This window comes from Struthio camelus, chromosome 8 (assembly GCF_040807025.1).
Source record: "Struthio camelus isolate bStrCam1 chromosome 8, bStrCam1.hap1, whole genome shotgun sequence".
Classification (NCBI taxonomy): Eukaryota; Metazoa; Chordata; class Aves; order Struthioniformes; family Struthionidae; genus Struthio; species Struthio camelus.
Genome location: NC_090949.1, coordinates 6735779 through 6758094, shown reverse-complemented (window position 1 = coordinate 6758094; position 22316 = coordinate 6735779). Strand labels below are relative to the sequence as shown.

General features: G+C 45.0%; 1 protein-coding gene across 1 annotated transcript in view; it reads left to right on the top strand.

Annotated features, from left to right (window-relative positions):
• Positions 1 to 22316, top strand: part of ACBD6 (acyl-CoA binding domain containing 6) — a 93341-nt gene that overhangs the window by 11337 nt on the left and 59688 nt on the right. The window contains exon 4 of the mRNA XM_068951812.1: positions 16527 to 16609. Within this exon, the coding sequence (XP_068807913.1) occupies positions 16527 to 16609 (83 nt within the window). The remainder of the gene's footprint in view (positions 1 to 16526; positions 16610 to 22316) is intronic.

The window sequence follows — 22316 nt, the reverse complement described above, 5'->3', positions numbered from 1 at the left end:
GTCTCTTCTTTACATGCTCGTCTGCTGGGCTACTTTGCGTTTTTCTTATGGTCAGTAGATTATGAATAAAATATTCAGAGTGTTTGGTTAAAAGCAGTGCAAAGTAACAATTGGAGAAGTCTAGCTTAGGACCATTATGGATCGTGGATCATAAATAGTAATTAGAGTAAGAGGTTGGTGAATTTCTTGTTGTGCACCTTCATGAATTGGGCTGTTGGGAAACCTTCCCAATGCTACCTTTGTACTTTCTCTTCAGCAGTTCGTGTTATCCCTTAAAGTTGTTCTTGTGTGTTGTCTTAAATTCTCCTCAGTCTCCTGTATCACATACTTGCAAAGGGTTTTTAATGTCTTTATACCTTAATACTAAGTATGCAAAATTGAAAGCTTGGAAATGCCTTATCTCCTCTCCTCCCCTACCTCCTGAAACCTAGTAGACTGACAGTCTGAAGTCTGCAGAACAGCAGCAAGTGTTTTTGTTAATAAGTGACATGGAACTAAATGCAATACTTCTTATGCAGTCCCCGTAGATGCAGTTCGTCATTCTTCTTCATTCCCTTTTCTTCATTCTTCATTGATTCATTCTTTCCTGTTCACTTTGCAGTTTCTGTATTAGTACGCTTTCACCAGCAGACTGCAATTGCTATAATTTAGTAGTCTTGCTTTGCCTGTTCCAGCTGAAAAACAAAGTGGATATATTCTGCTATAGTAGGAGCATCTTGACGTGAATGCTCAGAAGCCCTGGGAACACTAGGAACAGCCAAAATCTGATCTGCTTCCTCCTACTTCTACCTGGAGGTTGGAGCACCTGAAGTTTCTTGGGAGGCAGCTCAATGTGGAGAGGCAATGGCCATGGCTGTTCTCTGCTCTCTGGTGCTCGAGTGTTGCTTTTGACCTTAGTGGCACATCTGTGGCACATCTCCATGGCCCTTTCCAACGTTTTCAGTTTTACTTCCTCCCTAGCCACTAGCAAGCTGTCTGATACAGCTATGCCTCCTTTTTTCTTTCAGGACCCTACCTGAGACCTGGAAAGAAATGATCACGTTGCATTTATTTTCAGCAATTCTGTTTGCTGGGATGTATCTTTAAAATAGCAGATAACCTGAAGGATAGTGAAGTGACATCAGTTACCACAGTTGCCTGCTTTTGTGGATCATTTGCAGTCGGGTCTTCCTGTTTTAGTATGATCTTCCTATGTTTTGTGTTGTTTTGGTCCTTTTTCCCCAGAACAACTGCTAGTAGGGACTGAACTCTTCCATGCTTGCCTCCATTCTCCTCTTGATGCCATGTTCCTTGTCATCTTCTACCTTTTAGTGCATCTTTTGTTTCTTATTTTTTGTTTTTGTTCCTTTTTTTTTGTGAGTCATTCCTTTTAGTCTCAAGTTCCAGTCAGTGGAAAGGTAATTGCTTGGACCAGCTCAGCTCTATTTACATATTTTAGAGACATCACCTGTCCTTCAAGTCTACTCACTCTTCCCCCAGAACGGAGAATAATTTATGAAGCAGTTCTTTTGTGCTCTCTGTTCTTGAATAGAAACGTTTCATGCCGTCAGCAGACTGCTTTGGTCCTTATAGAGAGTGTATGTGTCCTGGCTGCTTCTCAGCTGGTACCTGCCTTCTTCCTGCTTTACTGGCAGCAACTGGTCCTTCTAACGTGTTCCTTTCTGTGGCTTTTGCTGATGAGCGTCTGAATTTGGCAAGGATATTCGTCTGTTCGCCCTGCCAGCCACCTATAGGCTATTGCCTATGTGCGTTCAGCTCTCCGGTCCCTCTCTTTCACACCCTGGTTCTGCAATACCTGTTGTTACGTTGCTGTTTTATAGTGTCAGCGCTGGTTTCTGGTGAGTTAGTCACAAACTGAAATCCAAATTTTTCAAAGCTCAGATTGGCATGAGGGTTTGCTGTGTCCACAGGCGCTGACTGTTCAGAGACAGGAGCAGGGGAGGACCTCTTTGTCTCGGTAGCGTTGTACAAACCTCCCTTCAACTGAGCTTATTCCACGGGGTGGGTGGGTAGAGCTGTGTATATCATGCTGCAGGGAGGCAGTTAGGAGCCGTTACTGATTGTTTCTTGTAACAAGGTGACTATGTGGCGTAGTGTAAACAGTGAAAATAAATAATAAAAAAAAGAGCGTCCAGATTTGCTCATCAGTGTTAGCCTTCCGTTTGCTGATTACGGTTTTGGCATCTCTTGATTCTAAATATTTCCTTTTGCTCTCTCTTACATTGCAAATTTAGCAGTGTCAGTCACAGCAACTTGTCCCCGTACTAAATTCCGTGGCATCCTTCCCCAGCCCTTACAGCAGCCTTCTGTCTGCCTGCTTTGACCACTGAAATTCATGGGAGGGCTTAACGGTTTTCTACCTGTATTTAAAAAAAGATGCTTTAACTTAGGCGCGACGAGCTTATGAATAGGGTTCCCCACAGATGCGCAAAGTGAGATTTCTCCTGTGTAACAGGGAAGCTGCATCTTGGGAATCTGAACAGGACAGACACATCTCTAAGGGAGAGCAGAAAGAGAGCTTGAGTTCAAGGAAAATAGACATTCGCCAAACATCTTTCCTGAGCTCTTAGCGGTTTGAAATGCCAGTGCTAACGTTTGCAGTGAAGAAGTGTGCTTGTGTTTTTCAATTACTCTTCTGTGCCTCCTCTGGGCACAGTGTCTCTGTGCTCTGTGACCAAGCAGGCAAGAGGAGGGAAATACCTCTATGGCCGCGTTAGTAGTCTGCGCGAGAGTCACGGCATCTAGAGCGGTCACTGGGAGAGGATCGCTGGGGACTAGAGCCTGTCTTGTAAAGACTGAGAGCAACCTGAGAATGAATAAAATGGCAAAGGCAGCGTGACTGCGGGCTCAGAGCAGCCCAGTAAAATGGATAGCCTGCAGGAATAAAGCAGATTTATTTAGCTGGTGGTCAGTGAGTGCTTCAGCAGGAGGTACTGCAGGGGGCAATATTTGCTAAGGTGGGTGCCCAGCCGTGTAAGGACAGGGCTGGGCGAAGTCCCTGCTGCTTTCTGCCGCTGTTCAAATAACCTTTCTCTGTCACATTTTAAATGCAACAGGCAAGTTTGGAGAAGCTGAAAGGTGTGAAAAGGAATTTGCGTTTCGAGGATGCAGTGAAAGGCAGGAGAAACAATTCCTAGGTTTGCTGGGTGGTTTGTGTGTACGTTTTCGTAGGTTGCATCAGGTGTTATTGAAATACTTAAACGTTTGGTTTAAATTGATGAGCATCTCATGTTTAAGTTGTACCTCCAAGCCAACTTAGAATTTCTGCAGTAAATCAAATGCAAGCTCTGTATCCAAATATGTCAAAATAGGCGTTTTGAAATCCAAACCTGAATTTCTCTTAAATTTGGACTCAGTGCTTAAATTTTTGCCTGTTCATATCTGGCTGGAGCACCAAGCTTTGCTCTTTTACGTTTTACCGGTTTTATATTAGATCAACTTCTAAGAATTACATTAGCAGGTAGATAAATCGCACTGCAGTTTCAGGCCTAAATCTGCAGATTTCTTGGTTAGGACTTGAGGCGGACAGAATTTCTCCTGGAAATTAAGTAGAAGAATTGCATTGGGAAAAATTGTGGTCCATAAACAGAATGAGAGCACCCATCAGGTTTTCCTGTTTTGTCTATCAGTCAAACAGATGTCTGCCTTGATAATCTGTCCGGGCAGCCACTGTTTGTGGTTGGGAAGGAGAAGCAGAGTGGTGTGGGCAGGATTACGAGGGGGATGGGAAGAGCAGGGGGGGAAAAGATCTGTTTGGGTCTCTACCTGTCGCAGTCGGCAGTGTATTCACATACCTGGTGTGCACTTAATTTGGATGAAGGTCTCAATTTATGGCTCGGTACTCTTTGAGGTCAAAAACTTTGAAAATAATGAGTTTATTTCTTTAGAATTAAATCACTTGTGTATTAAAAAAAACATGTGAAGTGTGGACTAGTAGAATTATGGCTGCGCTCCTTAAAGCGTGCTGCCTTGTGCCTTGCTAACGCGGGCCGGCGGGGGAGAGGAACCCCGTACGTTGCTGCGAGCTGCCCAGCACCGCTGTCAGGGTCGTGGTTCTTTTCCCGGTTTCTTTTATATAGATCTTTGTGTGTCAACTCACTCTTAGTAAATTTGGGGGTGGGGGGGGGAGGGTTACCCAAATGGTAACAATTATTCTTAAGAATAAAATTTGCATCAACGTTTTGGAAAACAAAATGCACTTTCTTATATGTTTGAAAGCTCTAATTTCAGTGGATGACCACATTGGAAGAAGCAGATCACTGAGATAATTTGTAACCTCTAACTCAAATGCTTCCTCCATTTAAAAAAAAAAGAAAGAAAGAAAGAAAGAAAATGAAAAGAAAAGAAATAGCTCTAATTCTTTTAACAGATGGAAGCACTATAAATTATTTAAAAAATAAAAACAAACAAACCCCCACAGACCCCCCCCCCCCCAGGCCCTTGGCTTTGGGGCGTTTGAGAGGCTGGAATGACCTTCGGTTTTGGGCAGGCTTGCAAACTGTGGAGTTGCGTTTTTCCCCAGCTTGGGTTATGCGTTAGTTTAGTACACGTGCTGAGAGGGCGAGATCTTAATACAGGCAGTGATTCTTCTGCCCTGCTGGGTTTTGCCAGCCGCGCAGGGGACTGCCTCTAGCGCACAAGTGCACGGAGTGAGCGGTAGGTGCAGCCAATTTGTGCCGTCTTTGGCTGGCAAAAGCTCATGGTTCGTGCATACCTTACTTGTACATGCGAGACTGCAGGCAAAGATAACCTGTTTTGTTTTATCCAAATTGGAAATGCGGCAGTTTTTTAACCGCACAAGTTAAGCCTTGAGCGTTTTGCTTTTGGAGAACGCTTTCAAAGCCAACTTTTATCCACTAGCAAGGGGATCTTTTGCTTATCCTCTTGCGTAGGACAGTACAATACCACATTACAAACCCTAACTAAATTTCCCAGTGCTTTTGCAGTGGAAGTAAATAACGTATCCCTTGCCTCTCTGCACATTCGCACAAGGAATGCATATTAATACTTCTTCATTTTATTTTTGCATTGCTCACTATAGGTCTTACTCATAAACAAAACTGCACATGGGTCATTTGCTACCTGTCTGTCCCTGTCTTTGCTCATGTAACTGCATTTATCAGTTTTATATCGCGCAAGAAAGCTTAAGTCTGGCATATTACATTGGGGGTAGCGTGCTGCCTACCAGTTTTGTTGGAGACTGTTGCGTTTTGAGTGGCAGGTCAAATTCCTCTTCCTGTTCACACTTGCTGCTTTCCCCAGCAGTATGGGTTAATGGGCAGTGAAAGTCCTCACTCCGTACTATGAAGATGATGTTGCCAACCATTGAAATTTTTTTTTTTTTTTGCTAAGGAGGGAGGGGACTAATAAAATGGTCCATATAATTTGTGTTTGTAACAATGTCAGCAGAGACAGAAGCTGATGGTTGTTTGCCATGACCCTGCTGCTGTCTGAGATATTCTGCAGATACTTTGTTCTAGCCAATAGCTCCCTTCCCAAGTGCGGGGTGCCTGTGGGGCTGTCAGTGGTGGTGCTCTGGGATTTTGCCTGCGGACGAGCTGGCAAACGATAACTTTTTTTTCTCTTCTGCAGCTGCACTTTACTGTAGCACACAAAAACAAAATGCCAGATCTGGAGTGCGAATTCCAGTTTCTTGGAATTCGTTTTCTGTCTTAAACATCGTGTGCATAAATGAAAAAGATGAACACGTCTCTTATAGTAAGAATTTAAATAGCTGGAATACGTGTCAGTCTCCCACCCCTTGGGGATGTGTTGGTTTGTTCTCTTTGATTTTTTTACATCTCCACAGAAATTTATGGTCTTAGCCCCTTTTATTTATGACATGCAACCCTCATTCAAGCCGTTGATTGAAATATAACCGTGCCACACTGTAAGTCTGTATTTTAGATCGCTTGAAGTTAGAAAGCAAACCGAAAACGCGAACATGGCTGAAAGCGTCACTAGAATCCTGCTCTTGTGCAGAGGTTGCCCATGTTTCCATACTCTTAAACTTCTTCCAAGTGAAAAGTTTAATAATAAGGATTTACGCCTTCTTTTACTCTCTCTCTGTCTCTCAGTTGCCTCCCCAACATGGGATCTGATGAGCTCTGCGAGGGCTAATTTTTGCTTGTAACAATGTTTGCCCCAATCTCTCCTGCTCTGGTACAGCCGCATTGATGTACTACACTGTTAGTGCACTGCAAGTAGTGTCGTGTGTTCCCTTGCAGTCAGCGGGGAATGTAGCCGTAGTTGTTTTCTGCGATTACAAGGAAGAAATTGGAGGTCCCTTCATTTTTTGCCACCGTTTGGAGCCAATGCAGTAGTTCTCGTTAAAGGCTTAAGCCAAGATGAAATATTTTTTTCCTTTTGAATACGTCAGTGAATTTATATGCATCATCCTGTTCTAACTAATTCAGAAAAATATCTTGTACTGTCTGAAGTGTATTCAGAAAAATAATTAGGGACGTAGCTGTGCCTCGCTGATGCTGCGTGTGCTGCTGCAGCCCGGCGATACGCATGGCATCCAGACAGCATGATTCCTGGCTGACTGGCGGATTAAGACATTGCATGCTAGCCTGATGTACCAGAGGGAACTGAAAAAAAATTCGATGAAAACTTAAATTCAGACTGCTGGCATCTGATGATGACAAGATGTAATAGAATGAGGCGAGGTGTTTCATTGTGTGACTTTCTGTGCGGCAGAGACCTAGCTGCTTCGCCTCCCCTTAACGGATGGCCAGAACGCAGGCCATCGGAGAAGGACTGCCAGATCAGGTTTAAGAGGCTGCCGATCCCCCCACTGAGGGTTGCTGCTGCTACAGCGGAGTTGGTAGAAAATGGGTAAATGCTCCTAATTCCAGGGAAAGCCCAAGACCTTGGCTTAAATTGAGACCACAGAATTGAATCTGTTAAGATGTCAGACTGCGAGCTGATGTGGCTGAGACACAAACAGGTATTGCCCTCTGCCGTTTCCGCCTTGAGAGGTGGTAACTCCTGGCAAGGCAAGGAAGGGTTTCAATCGCTCTGTGTGGTTGCTTCATTCGTTGCAGGCTTTAGCAGCAATATCGTTTCTCTGAGTGGGGATATGAAAATGTTGAGAAGGCCTTCTTTCTGTGAAGCAGCTGTGGGAGGCTGAGAGCAGAAAAGAGCAGTGGGATGTGGTACGAGCAGTAACTCAAACGGCAGTCAAAACTTTCCGAAGAGGATCACTTCCGTACCGGAACGCCGCTGGCTGAAGTGAGCTGGTAAATGAAGCTTTAGGGGGACGTTACAAAACCAGGCACCAGGGAGATCGCTCTGTGGGCTAAATGAGAGGAATTGAATGGAGTAGGATGCTGTCACAAGGATTATAGAGGGAGGGGAGCTAAGCAGATGTAGGTAGGAGTTTTGGGCAAAGACAGCGGAGAAGACTGAACGTCAGCCCGATTTTAACGGGGTGTTTGGAAGAGGAGAAAAACCAAATGGGCAGTTGCAAGGCTTGGCTGGGGAGCTGGGGAGGAACGTGAGAATAAGAGGACCTTTTTCTGGACAGTCTTAACTTCCCACCGGCCAGGTCGCTTCTAAAACAGCGATAAGCCTCCCGGACGTTCGTGGCCTCGGCCTCTTCCCGTGACGCCCAGAATCCTGGAGGAGCTGGATTTCACGTGCCCCCGAGTCCTGCTGCCTTCGCAGGGGAGCGAGGTGGTGGCTTTGAGGGTGGGAGGGAGCGCTCAGAGCCCCCCCCCCCCCCCGTGTGGCTCTGAGCGGACGCGCAGGAGGGGCGACCTGGGTTCCCCTGCGGCTTGCGCTGGAGCGCGTGGCAGCCTCTTGTCAAACTTGCTCCTGTTCTGGCCAGCAACCCACCAGGCTGTGCTCGCAGCTTGGCTCTTTTAAATGGGGCAGGGTGCAACCCCTCATTTAAAAAAAACCTATTTCTCAAAGTAATTGAAGCTGTTGCAGAATTTTCAACTTGCTGTGTCAGAAGCTGTTAGAAATTCAGGGACTTGGATGGAAATTATGGGTGTATCTTACTGTGGAATACCCAATGCCTTGATTTTTAGGCATGGAGTTGCAGACATTTAGTGCAGGTGGTATCCAGGCTGGGGAAGGGTCCATGTATCTTGCTGTTTCACCTTACTATGCAAAGGCTTGTTTAAAAGAGAGAGCGCGTTAATTAAAAATAGCAGATGTTTTTAGTTAAGAGAAAATAGCTGTCATTGTTCTGTGTATAGCATTAAACTACACATTGGTTAATGTTTTGTAAATGCTATTTTTCTCTTAAGGTGGAAAAAAGAGTTCCTTTAAAAATTCCTTTGAAAGAGAGTGTATTATCTCGGACTTAGGCACTTGGGCTTACAATGGGAAAAGATGGCACTCTTTAAATGTCTCTGAAGCATCCCGTAAGTATTTTGAACTAAATTAACCAGCTCAAAGGCACGTGAAGTCAGATACAGCGTGAGTGCGCAGACACCAAAGGCTATTCAGCTGGCAGCTGCATCCGAATCCCGCTGCTGTGCGTAGTTTCACGGTCCTCTTCCCTTTGAGTCTGCAAAGGGCTACGCCTGTAACTGCGTAAACCTTCTGCTCCTGCTGAGATGCTCTGGTCCTTCCCTTACCCTATTCTGTACGCACAGAGACCAGGGAAGAGCTCGTCGTTCTGTTATTTCTTTGTCTGCATAGCCCATAAATCTAGCCTCTGCCTTTACGACCCAGCTCTGTTGGAGGAAACAAATTTCAGTGGCACTGGTCAAGCAGTCTTGGAGCTGTTCCTTTGGCGAATGCGGGAATTGGCCCCGTCACTGCTGTGACACTGTCTGGTCCAGTATCTCTCCAGCAAGAAGAGGATGAATACTTCAACAGGCAGCTTGGGGGAGAGTTGGCGGGGCTGGAGCGCTGTCACTCACTGTTTTGTTTCTCAAAAGTTAGGCCTGCCTCAAGCTTTCAAGCTTCAGAGCGTTTATTTCATCCCAAGCTGTTGTTTAGCCTTACAGTGTTTCCAGTTTGGTCCAGAATACGTTTCTTGCCCATACAAATGTCTGTATAAATCTAATGCATCTATATAAATGAGTATCTTGTATTAAATTGATTAAAAAAACCAGCTGTATTTGTACATATAGCTTGGTCCCCTATACTGGGAAGGATTGCGTTTGCCCATTTCTTATATGGGCGATTTGACAGAAGCGATTGATTACTTCCAAGAGCGACGACGCAGCGCTCTGGGTTCCCTTGTGGCGGTTCCTGGCTTCTGCGGAGCGCCTCACCTGGGAAGGGTGCAAATGCCGGGCCGCCCGTTTCACCCCTTGCTCTGCGCACCTCTGAAATCTGCAGGCTGCGGCAGAAGGCCCTGAGGGGCAGTAAGGAAAGGCGAGTCTGAGGTCAGTCTTGTGTTTGCTACGCGCTTCTGCGTTTCCATTACGAAAATGTCACAGTCCCACAAATCACGCAGTGTCGAAAGCCACTGCATTAGGGGTTTTGATTGTGCATTTTATTCCATTCCGTGTGTTTGTTAAAATGTGTACAGTGAGTCATACGAAATCAGGGCTACTAGCAAGTATAGAGCTCACTCAATGCTGTTTAAGCATTTTACGTTTGTTTCCCTGCCCCTCACTGTCTTCACTACTAATTTCCAGCTGTGATTATAGTATAGTTTTTAATTAACTCGTTAAGGGCTAAACGAGTAATCTTCAAGGCCCTATTTTAGATTACAGCTATTTTTAACTGTGCAGCACAATGGCATTAATTACAGTATGTTTGTTTTTCTCCTTGGACTATAATCCGGAAAATATTTCTCCTGGCCTAGATCACGTTTATAAGAGGAAACTCTGCAATGAGATTTAAAAGCACGAAAAAAGTTTTTTGTTATTTGTTTTTAATGTAGCCAGTAATGGAATCTCAACTGAACAGTCTCTGCAATATAAAAAAAAGTCATATTGTACTGGGGAACATGCAGGCTTTTTTTTTTTTTTTTTTTTTTTTGGAAATAGGACAGTTTGCTCAAATTGTGCAGCTCCTCAGCGGTCTCCTGAAAGCGTTCCAGGTGCTGAGTCATGTGCGTGTGCTGGCGAAGCTGCTGCGGGGAGCCAGGAAGCTTTGTGGAGGGAGGAATATTGAAATGGCCTGTTTATGACAGACATTAATGCAGCTGGTGCGGAGGGTACGGTAGCCTTTCGCGAAAGGTGGCTTTACAGAAGCGTCTAATGGGGAGGCTGCCCTCGGCGTAGGCGTGTTTTTTTTTTTTTTTTATATCTTGTTTGGACGTAACCGGCCTCCGCTAGTCTGTAAAGAGTGGCAAGAAATGCTGAGCTGTTCATCCTTTTTAGTGGAGAAGGGAGGATTTTATGAATCCTGTTCAAGTGTTTAACGCGGCGGCTGGTTTTTGTGGAGAGTAAAAACTCTGTTTTCCTTCAGCGGCGTCGCCTCTTAAGGGTTAACATTTACCTTCCCTCCGGCTACCTGTAGCGTGAAGTTCAGCCTAGCTGGAAAGTAGTAAGACCCAGGTGGGAAACGCCTTTGGCAGCGCAGGGGTTGTTTGTCCTCGTTCCCTGCTTCGTTAGCCACCCTGTCAAAGGAGCATCCTGCGTTGCGGCAGGGTCAGCAGCCCCCTGTGCGTTTGGGGGAGAAGGGGACGCCTCCTCCCTTCCTGAGGACCGTCCTCTTCGGACCACCTGCGTTTGAGGTGGAGCTCCCCCTCCTCCCGTTGACTCTCTTGGCACTGGCCTTAACTAGTAAAGGCAAACGGCAGCAATTATGGCACACACAATTAACGGGCTTCTAATCTCCAGCCTTGCGTGTAATTGCTGCTGTCAAATACAATTAGTGTCTGCCCAAGTTCCCTTCCCAGGGGGGACAGCCGGGCCGTGACACAGAGATAGAAAGAAGGGGGGAGAGTGGCTGAAACTTTAGGAGAGTTTACGTGTTCTTCTTGCCCCCCTAATAATGCTCGCTCCCCAAATTATGTCCAAAACGTCAATCCAGGGTATTAAGGGGATGCGGTAGCAGGCGAAGCAGGCCTTGAGGTCTGCTGCTGGGCTAGCTCTGCGAAGCACCTTCTGTAAAATTTGCCACCTGAGACTAGCTAGCTTAATTACAATTCAATCAGCACACTTCAACGATTTACTCTTAACTTCATGTCAGCCTGAAGGGGTTAGGATGCCGCCTGCCCTGGTGCGACGGCTGAGCCTGGAACTACCGCTCATCTCCCAGGTGTCATCTGGGGAGCTTTGACATAGGCCAGCTTTTCTCCTGCTGCTGCCAAACCAACCTGCGTGAATGTCCAGCTCTAGGAATTCCTCCAGGCTCTCCGGTTCCCCGTTCGGGACCCCGCTGTTGCCCACCAAAGCCTCGCACTCGCCTGACGAGGCCAAGTCAGTTTGCAGTCGCTCCTATGGTCGCTGCTGAACCCTGGCAGGTTCCCTCCGAGCAGGAGGTTTCCGTGGTCTCCTGCGGTGCTGGTACCGTGACACTAGCAGCTAGTACCTTTCGGTGGAGCTGCTTTGGAGCACGGTAAAGTTTGTCTCAGGGCCGCAACGCTGAATCCTTCAAGGGGCCCGTGTTCATAAGTGGAGGAGCGTGTCTCGCGCAGACGCCGCTTCTCACTCATTCTTCCTGATGATGCTGCAAGGTGAATTTGGGGGCACTTGCAGAATAAATGCTGGTTTAAGTCTCTGTGCTATGTATTCTCTGCTACAAAAAACACTTCAGAAAAACTTTGAATGTAATAATTTGGGGGGCGGTATTTCTTGTATCCCTCTCATAAAGCCAAGTACTGCTGCTTCTCTGACTTAAGTTTCATCCGGCTCAGAGAAAGAAGAGCAAACAATGTAATAAATATCCTCTGAACTTGACCTAAAATAATTGTTTCCATGCACTGCAGTGTCTCGCGTTTGTGGGCCTGATATGTAGCTCTCGTTTAATTCTTCTCACCTTTTTTGCTTCCAAGCTGTGTGATAATACGGAGCTAAGTCTTGACTGTTTTAAGGCTTTAGCCAGTGTAACTTTGAAGCCAGTGAAACTTTTGATGTTAAGAACCTTTTACTAGTGACCTTTTTTTTGTCTTAAATATGTTTGTGTCGGTAGAGACAGACGTATAACTTTGTAGGTGAGGGACTCAGGGTGGCACGATAGGTGGGCTGAGTAACGCAGCCCCGCGACTTGTCAAATAGTGTGTTGTGTATCTGCGTACGCCGAACTAACCAGGCAGACTTCCCAGTTTTCTCTGAACGAAGTTGGGATGTCCAACACTTAACGTGCTCCTAAATTAGGATTTTTTAAAGTTTGTTTGTTTGTTTTTTTGCACTTCTCTGGGCCACGGCTTCTGTCGGATGCAGAAAGAGTTCCTTGCCCTCTGTCTACAGGAGTTGTGTGCGATTAGGCCCAATTCAGTCCCAGAGCTAATCGCCAGTGGGAAATCCCCTTGCGGCTCTAGGAAGAGTTCTGGCTGGTGGGTTGGAAATGAGTCTTCAGAAGGCCCCGTGGAACTGCCGTCTTGTTAAATCTGTGCTAGCCTGTTTCACATATATCGAAACCATAGTTGGGCTCTAAGATGAAAAATAATACATCTGTGGCCTGTCTTCAGGTATATAGCAAGAGGTTAACCCGCCGAACCAAAGCTCTGACAGAGAACTGCTTCTCCTCCTTTGTCAAATGGTAATTGTTATCCTTCTCCCCAGAAGTGCAGGAAGGGAAGTGGATCATGCTGCAGTCACTGGAGACTCTTAAGACCAAGACAGAAGGTGAACTCAAACCCTAGGCCCTTGCAAAATAAATGTTTGTCTCTGTAATTCTGTTTTCCTTTTCCATAATGCTTAGTAAGGTAAAACTATCTTCTTTCTCCTTTATTTTTCAATCTTGGTTAGACTTTAATGTTGTTAAAGCTTGTAAGTGAGTTTGAGCTACTGTCTCATTGAGGAGAAGATGGAGCTGAAATTGTCAGTGAGGCATTGGGCAGGGTTTTTTAATGTGTCTGTCATTATACGTTAACCTCTGAACTGGGACACGACGTCTCTTTTATGGCTGACAACAATTTAAAGGTATACGTCTTGACATCACGCATAAAGGAAGAAGGGGGAGTGGAGGAAAAAATGAATTAATGATGTTAGCAAATATTAGTCCCTGTATTCCCGTTTTGTTCAGAAAGTGGTTGTCAGGCTTGAGTCCGTCTGGAGCAGCATTGTCAGTGACAGGCAGTCAGGATCCAATTGTACCTTGAATCAGGCTGGTCTTTTATTGACAAATACAGTGTACTGAGGCAGCACTGAGGATGCTCTGCTGTCCGCTTCCAGAGAACTGTGGCTTTTCTCCTGGAATTCTTGGTGACATTTGAGAATGATAGTTTCTGGGTTTAGTGGAGTTCCCCATGCCGGTAGGTGAATGCATCAGGAGTCAGGGGAGTTGAAAATGTCTCTTAATGAGTACCTACGCTGCATACGGAAGCGTTTATTTCCTTGTGATTTATGCTAGCTTTGGTCAACCAGATCCACCTACTGAAGTTGGCTGTCAAGAATAATAGTGACTTTGATATGGGCCTTAATTTTAAAAAAGCAACAAAGAATCAATGTGCAAGAGTTAGAGGTAAACATGGGAAATTTCAGTGCCTCTCAAGGCATTTCTTAGACTTCTTTATCACCTCTTCGTGGATCTCATCGGGGCTGCTGCTGCGTTGGCACTCGGCGCAGTCCTCCAAGGCTTCTTCCTGTCTTATTACAAACTCACATTTGTTGCCTTAGTTTTGATCTGGTAGTTTGAGGGTGACCTCAAACTCCTCGTACTTTTTGCCTTTTCTACCACATATACCTCTTACGTAGTCCTGACTCCGGGTGTTGTTGCCGTTTTGTGTCTGGGATTCAGATTGCAAATTATAGGAGCCTGAGATCATGTTATTTCTTAAACATCATTAGTTACATGCAAACCTGCAGCGCTTTTAGATAGCGCTGCCAGCAGTGAATGAAATAGAGCAGGTTTAATTGAGAGCTGCATGGTTAATTATTAGTGCCTTTTTTTTAAAAGAAGGAGAGAAAAGAATTGCACTCTCAGGCTTTTAATTTCATTGTGGTTTTCAAAGTAATGTGATTTTAAACTCACTGGTGATCATCTGTGTATATATATGGCATTTGCTTTATTTCTGCAGGATAAAAGCACTTTTTCGCTGTAAAAAATGTCAAGAGATTTGAGAGGGAGCGTGTTGAAGGGATGTTACAGATCCCTTCAGCCAGCACGAGCAATAGATGAAAGCACTGGTTCCGGTTAGTGCAGTAGCTATGACGGGGTTTAGAAAGAGCTGCTGCTTTCGTTCCGCCTTTTACGTTGTCCAGTTTGTTTGCAAAAAGGTGCTCGGATTTTTGTGTGCGAGTGCCTGGAAGACAGGGGTGTGGAGATTGCAGGTGGACAAACGAGCTCGTGGTACAGGCAGCTGTCAGGGGTGGCTAGGAGGAAACCAGTTTGTATCCGACTTGGGGCTGAGTTTGCAGCGCCCTGGGGAGGAAGCGTTCCCTGTAGCCTGGGCAGATCCGCCTTGGGAATTCCCGTGGTGATGGTGATGAGAGTTGGATCCGCAATGGTGTTTTTAATGACCTTACAGAGAAAAGTCACACTTTAAATCCTGGGAGGATATCTGAGATTTTTCGGGTGCGTTTTTCGTAAATGTATTCTACATAAACAGGACTATGGAGGAACAAGCTTAGCTCAAGATTCATAAATTGAATATTGAGTTACCTATTTCTGGGTAAAAGAGATGAGATAAAAGCTACTTGGACAAAGTAACCTATATATAGGTTAAGACCTAGAGAGATTCTTGCCCAAGCATTTTTGGGAAGGGCTTTATCATTAATTTTCTCGATGACCTTATGTGTACTTGATCAACATAATTAATCTTTGGTAGAAATGCATTAGTTGTGCAAAGGAGGCAAATTTAATGCAAGAAACCTCTTTTACAATTTTTGCTTCAAGAAAGAGGAAATGTATTTTCTTAAGTGTTGTTTTTGACTTTGAGAAAAAATAACCACCAAAAATTGCCATGGGAAAGAAAGAAAAGAATATAGATTAAACACTTCTTGCAGTTTCTGAAACTAGTTGAATGACTACTGTCCCTCAACATCAAAGAAGATAGACTCGTCGTGAGTATAGCTTCATTTTATAGGAATAGCTCTTGCATGTAATAGCAGATGATCTGAAATTAATTTTCTTCATAAGTGGTGTGGAAATAATTGATGGACAGTGAGGTTCTCTGCTAAATAATTTTTTAAGAGGGGCATTGCACTGTGAAGACTCAAAGCCCTTTCCCTTCAGGGAGAACTTTGTGTCACCTTTTACTCTAAATTAGAGAAAGACTATTTGCCATAGAATAGTTTTCAAAGCCAATTTCCTCTCCATTTTTGCCTTTAAATAGCTATGTCTGTGATATCTGCTAGTACAGATATCTTGGCCTAGTACAGAGCAGCTAAAAGGCAGAATTGGTTAGTTCAAACTGAGCAGAATGTAAAAGTAAATGTATTATTGGGGGGGGGAAATAAATTGGTTTAAACAAAAGCAGCTTAGGGTGCAGGAAGAAAGAAAAATGTAAGTATGGTAAGTATGTTTTATAGGAAAAAAAAAAAAAGCAAAAACCAATATCTTTCTTGGTAGAATTCTTATTCTACCTAACAACATATTTTGGGGTATTTAGCAATGCATCACGGCTACTAAGGGAGGGCTGGAGGGTGGGCTGGCTTTTCCTTTGCTTCTCAGATTTTATTCAGCTTGAGCGTGGCAACATCTTGTCTCTGAAAGCAACAAAACTGTCCACTGACAATAGCGCATTGCACTCGGTGGGCTGCTTTTGTAAGATGATATAGCTGGGAATTGCAAACCGGTTTGAATTACTTACCTGAAGACAGGGAGCTGAGGTTCCCTAGGATAACTAGTGTTTTTGGTGTCCAGCACCCCACAATGAGGTCAGGCTTTCAGATAGCAAGTGCTTACCCCAGTCTGAAAATCTGGCATCAATTTAAAGTAAGTGTCTTGAATGGAAGATCCCAATCCGCTCGCTGTTTTTCGAAAAGGTAGGCCTTAGACTCTGCATCGATCAATCGTTATTCTAATTGTTCATTTCTATTATGGTGGGAATCATTCCGAATCCTAGAGTTCCTGGGAGTAAATCATTTGGAAATGCTACCCATTATAAAATTTAATTTTAAATCTATATTAAATAGATTTATAAAGGCAAGCTTTGCAATCTAGTAACATAACATTATGCTCCCTCACAGCGGCTCGGCATTTGGGTCCTAAGGGGCCACGGCTGAGAGCGCTGCGGAGGCATCGCGTCCGCTCCTGGCGCGCGGGAGGGAAGGGCTGCCACGCGTGGCCCGTGGCACGGGCCGCGTTCGGAGGAGCGTTGATGCCGAGGGACGCGTCCAGCCTCCTCTGGGTGGGCGGAGGGCGACGGGATGCGTCCTCCCGTGCCAGGGAGGTTTCCAGAGGGTACTGGGGCTGGGGTGGGTGTGGGAGGTGGCGAAGGGGTGACACAGTCTGGAGCGAGAGCCAGGATGCTGGACCGATCTTTCTTTTTGTTTCAGACAACGGAGAAGAGAGGAAAAGAAAGCAAAACTGCGTTTGGAGGCCCAGTTATCAGCTCATTATATCAAGAAGAAACAATCAGGTGATTATCTGCTCTGGACTTCAGTTAAAAACCAGTGTTTTTCTGATGCAATTTTGCTAAGCATTTTTTTAATATCACGCAAGTGTGGTGGCAACTACAACAGGATAATAAATGGCAGGAAAGAACTTTTCAGGTCCATAATCATTTAAATCAATAACTGCCTGTATCATTGCCAGGTACTAACCTTTCCCTAGTGAGAGATGTGGGGGGAGGGCAAGGCTTCCCATTTTTCAGTTATATGGCTAAAAAAAGGTAATATTGGCTTTTTTATAGGAAGCTCTTCAGACACTACCTTTTTCAAATAGTTATTTCTTTACCAATACATTCATTAAGGATTGTTCACTGGAGGTTTTCATATTGGACAATGTTTGCCTTCAGGGAGAATTTGCACCTTATATCAAATTAATTTTTTTTTTTTTAGCTTCTGCAGCTAGCATAGCAGAAATGCACTTACTGGTCTAGAATGGCTGCTATTTAAAAACTGCCAAGGTGCAAGCGGTAAGTGACATTAGCTACTGAATGAGGAGACAGCTGTTTGGTTTGGGGATTTTTTTTTTCCCCCCCCCCGTTCCATTGTAAATGCAAGACTACTAATCATGAGTGTACTATTAAGTCCAATACAGAAATGATTGCCTGGAGAAGCTTTAGGAATACGGCATCATATTTTTAGTTAAAATGAATAGTCAGAGAAGACTAAAGTTTTCAGCAGTGTTTGCTGTCATGTTGCAGTCACTCAGTTATGCGTATATGATCCTGTTTGTTTTGTTTTATGTCTTGCATCATTTTAGTCTCAGGAGATTAAAATATAAACACTGTTTTTTACACATACTCTCACACACACATATTCCCAAGCTTGCTAGGAATTCTCCCAAAGTGTTAAAACTCTGGCACAGCATTTCAGTGACTTGTAGTCGCAAACTAATGAAAAATAAATCATAAGCAGGTGGTTCCAAGCTCTTTGCAAGGAGCTCAGGTAGAAATTGATATAGCTGTGTTCTGAATAAGCAAAAGCAGCAGCAATTTTGCACTCGGCAGTAGCACGGGCACTTCCTTAGGCATTGCAGTCCGTTTTATAGCGAGATGGAACGCTTGGCCAGGACCAGCCCTCTCTGCTTTGCACAGGAGAGTCAACATATCTTTAACTTATGCCTGGACCTTGACCAAAGGTGGGCAGGTATGACCTTTGTTTAGCATTTTGCTTGAGAAATGGCACTTTTAGTAGCCGCAAGCTCCTCTTTTCTTCCTTGGATCGCCAGTGTAGGTCTTGGCCAACGTCCTTTAGCTCGTAATTTGACCTCGTGGTTAAAATCCTGTTTGAGCTGTTCATTCAAGAGTTGAATGTATCGGTGCTGCCCACTGTTGGATGTTGAGCGTGAGACGGTGATTTCTACCGTCCTTTCAGAGTAGAGGCTGTCTCAAGTACCACCTGTGCCCCTTCCTGGTCACAAAATACAGCACAGTATGCAGGAAAACAGGGCTTGCCCTGGTTGGCTTAACTAGTCTTCTCTTTATGCTTTTGTTTTTATTTTCACGAGAACATGACACATGCAGGACTTGCAAATAACTGCAGCTGTAAATACTTTTTTTTCCTAATGTGCCATGAGGAATACTTTGTGTGCCACACGTGTAGCAGCACGCTGATGGTTGTGTTCTAGTAGAGCATAGCCTTAGTCCTTACGAAACAACGCTGTAGACAGATGTACTCTCTGACATAGCTGGAATAGTGTGATTGCTGCTGAAAGCCAGTTAAATAAAGTCTCCTAACGCTGCTAAAGCAGGATAGAAACACTCATATGATCTGCTAACACAGCTCAGCTAGTAGACATCAACGTCTTCAATTGCAAGATATGACGTGAGTGTGTGTCATCACAATGTCTCGCCTGCATGCGAGTTGTACAACTTCAACTTTCTCAGTGTGGTTTACCATGATTAAAAGCATAGCCCTAAGTGGCAAAATTGCACCGGTACAAGAACTGCAAGTAGGTTAACTGAAGAAGGATGGCACTAGGGCTCTTTAATTTGGCCTCCAGGTTTATCTAGAGCCTAGAGTAAACTGGGTTGCTAGTAATACCACCTTGCCTGAGAAGTGAAGTGACTTTCTGAGGCTGTTAAAAAGAAAAATAAATAAAAATAGAAAAACAAAGCATTTTCTGTAGGGAGGAAAAATTAAGATACTAATTTTCTGTATTTTGGTTCTAGGGATTCCCTCATCTCTAGATGAACGCTAGGCTTTTGTCATCAGGTTCAAGTTTTCACTTGACCGATCCGAAGTTGGAAATCATGTGTGGCATTATACAGTAATAGGTTTTCAGGCGTTGCACAAAAAGCTGGGAACTTCTTTGTACCTGGGGGTTTCATTGGCTGCTGCACGTAGATACTACGATGCTTGAATGCAAGTAGCAAAGGTTAGCTGATGGAGAGTTACAGCAAGCTGGGTTGGGGGCATAAGGAGAAAGAAAACTTAATTCCTTGAGCTAGCAAAAACTTCGCTCCTTTGGTGGTTACCAGTAAGTCCCATGCTGAAAGTTCAGCATGCATTTGAGTGCGTGCAAGCTCTTAGCCTAAGATCTGTGAAAAGAAACTTTGCAGGCTATTTAATTGCCCCAGTTGTCAATGTTGGGCCTAATTCAGGCATTAAAAGAAACTTGCCAAAATCGGGCTGTAATTCAATCCACTTCAGTCTCTGTTTTCCCGAGCTGTAAGCATTTTCTAGTTAAGAGATCATACTAAGAGAGAACGCCTACGCTCCTCTTGTGGAATTAAGTGCTTGTTTTTTAGGGTACGAGCCTTTAACTGTTGGACAAAGTGGAGTTACCCTACCCTGCCCTAAAGTCGGGTGGATCAGAAACTGGAAGACTGCGATGGTGCCAGGGTTCATTTTGCGTTATCACTAATTATCTGAAATGTTTCTACTCTGAGGACAAGATAGAGAAATGTCCAGCTCACATAAGTAAATTGCACTGATTCCAAATAAATTCAAGAGCATCTGTAGAAACAGGTTATGCTGATCTAATTAAATCAATTTAGAAACAAATTCAGTTAAATCAGTGCAATTTGTGTGTTCATAGATCAATCCTCAAATCAGGAGGAGGTCTCTTGAGCTAACGAGGCATAGTAGTTATTTCCTTTGGGGTGCTGGGCACTGCTCATCAATTAGGAGTCATTAATAAACCCTGGCAATAAAGAGCTGAAATACCCCCAGTGACTAATGGGGAGCAGTTGCATAGCGGTCTGCCTTTTTGTTTCTCTGTAAATCACCTATCTCATTTTGGGTGTTACACAAAAATAATGCGTGCTGCTGACAGATGATGGGACTTGGAGGGTCTGCTTGAAGGAGGGATTTAGAAATTGCCTGTAATTTCACACTGCCCAGCCTAGCATTGGTGGTTTGTAGTGGTGTCTTTTTGTGGTTCTTTTGGGGTTGTTTTTGTTTGCTTTGGGTTTTTGTTTTTTTTTTTTTTTTTACTGTTCTATAAAGCATTATATCAATTTCCTGGTTTTATTACCTGAGCAAAAGCAGAAGTAGTTGAGTTGCTCCATGGACAAATAATTACAATGACAGTTTCACAAACCTGGTAAATAAACAGTGAAATTACGTAGACTGGTGTGACCCAATATAAGTGTAATCTGAGATACAAATTGAGGGAGGTGCCAAAAATATTGTGGAAGTGGAAATTCAACTTTAAAGTTGTTTTTTAATATTTTTAAAAGATGGGGGGGGGGGGAAGAGGAAGCAGTTTACAAGTGTTTCTAGCAAATGAAAGCATTTACTTGGCAGATGGAGACTGTGGGGGGGAAAAATGTTGCCAAATGTCCACTTCCTTTTTCATTTAAAACAGGAGTCCTCCTCTGCTGTGCAGGCGCTTTTTCAGCGTGCAGACCTTGCTGCTTCCGAGCAGGGTTTCTCAGCCGTCAGCGTGCGGGTAACGCAGTGAAATCGGCGGGATGGCGCCAAGGCCTTGGTAGGCGAAGCTTAAATTGTTGCCAGACTGCAGGACACGTAAGAAAGATGCCCTTTTCTGGTAGAAACTTCTGCCCTTTCCCGCAACGCTTGGAAGGAGAGGAGGTGCCCTGCAAGCTGTGTTTTCTTGGAGGCCCCGCTTATGAGCTGGGGATAAGTTTAGGGACCGGACGTAGAGCGAGGACTAAACCGTTAACAAACGGCAGGCAACAGCCCATAAGCCCGTCCCCCCACCCTCCTGCGCGAGGGCTGCTATCCCTGCGCGCCCGGGAGCCCGTCGGGTGCCGCGCAGTGTCAGAATTGCATTAATCCCGTTAACGCCGCCCGCCATCTGGCCCCTCTGCCGGGCTCGGGCTGCGCGCCCCGTGATTGATGGGCTCAGGAATTGATTAGTTGTTCTGCGAGACAAATGAACTGTTTTGGCAGAAAATACCAGAGGTCGCTGCGTGTGGTCAGGCACAAAAGCTGCTGAATTTTAAAGAGCTGCTTCCAGCATCCATTGTGAAGATGCTGCCTCGGAGCAGTAAGGGCTCTTGAAGGCAGCCCGGCGCTCTGCAGCATGTTTGGGGTGGTGGTCCCTTCCCTGCTCCCCGTCTTGAGGAATGCCGGAGTCGGGAGTGAGCACGCAGCTGCGGAATTGAAGCGTAAAAATGGGACGGAGCATCCTCGGTTGTTGGGGATTAAGGGCTTGCGTTGGTGTTACGGGTGTTTGTGTGGCTGCATCACAGATGTCTGTCACTCGCACAAATGTTGGGCTGTAAAATCCCCGTAGAAGAGCTTTTCTGGTTGTAGAGAGCCCAAGCAGCCTGCAGTACGCTCAGCCTTATTGCAAATGAGAGCAATTTCTCAGAAACAAAACACCTGCAAACCCAAGCGCTGGAGTTACTGTGTGCGCTTTTTTTTTTCCCCCTCCAACTTGATGTTATTTAGAAATGGATCCTCTTTGGGTGATCTTTGGGGAGCCTGGCTTCAAGATTATTGCCGAGTTTGTCCTGGCTTTTATTGCACCCTCCTATTTTATTTTCTTGGAGTAGTGACCCCTGGGGTCCTGCTTTGTTGTGCAAAGGGGCTGTTTGCACTAGGCTTTCCTCCCCTTTGGGAGACTCGGCATCCGTAAATGGCAGCTCTTGTTTTGGGTTTTCGCCGCCGCCCTCTCTCGTGATGCTGCTAATCTACCAAAGTGCGTGTGCGTTTCTGTGATGGGTGGGGAATTGGATGACACATGTCTTACTATGTCCCAGCCACTCTCCGAGGACAGCACACAAGTGTGCAGGCAAGTGGGCAACACTTCCCCTGGGAAAGCCTGCTGGTTCAAAATAAACTTGAGTTATGGATTTATTCAGCTTGTAAAACCTCAGCTGGCATAAATAATTGAGAAAGCAAAGGTTTGTCTGTGGTGCATACCTCTGGGACGCGCTCCTGCCTCTCCCCCTCCCACCACCTTTTCTTATGAAAATGATCCCAGTTGCACTGATAGATAATAACAACACCAAGCAATTAAAAGCTATGGGTGGCTGGAGAGAGGAGAAAAGGTTCAGTTAATGAGCTTTTCCTCTTCCTGTGCCCAGGAGAGCCCCAGAAGTGACGAGGCGATTAAAGCGAAGAGATAATTATAGATTATGTGAAAATGGGTCCCTTGGGGGCCGAGGGCCTTGACATAAACAGTAACTGTTGCAAGTGTCTCTTGGCTGCCGCCTCCACGCGTCGCTGAGCTCCGGCTCGCTGGCAGCGCCGTGCCAGGCGGGC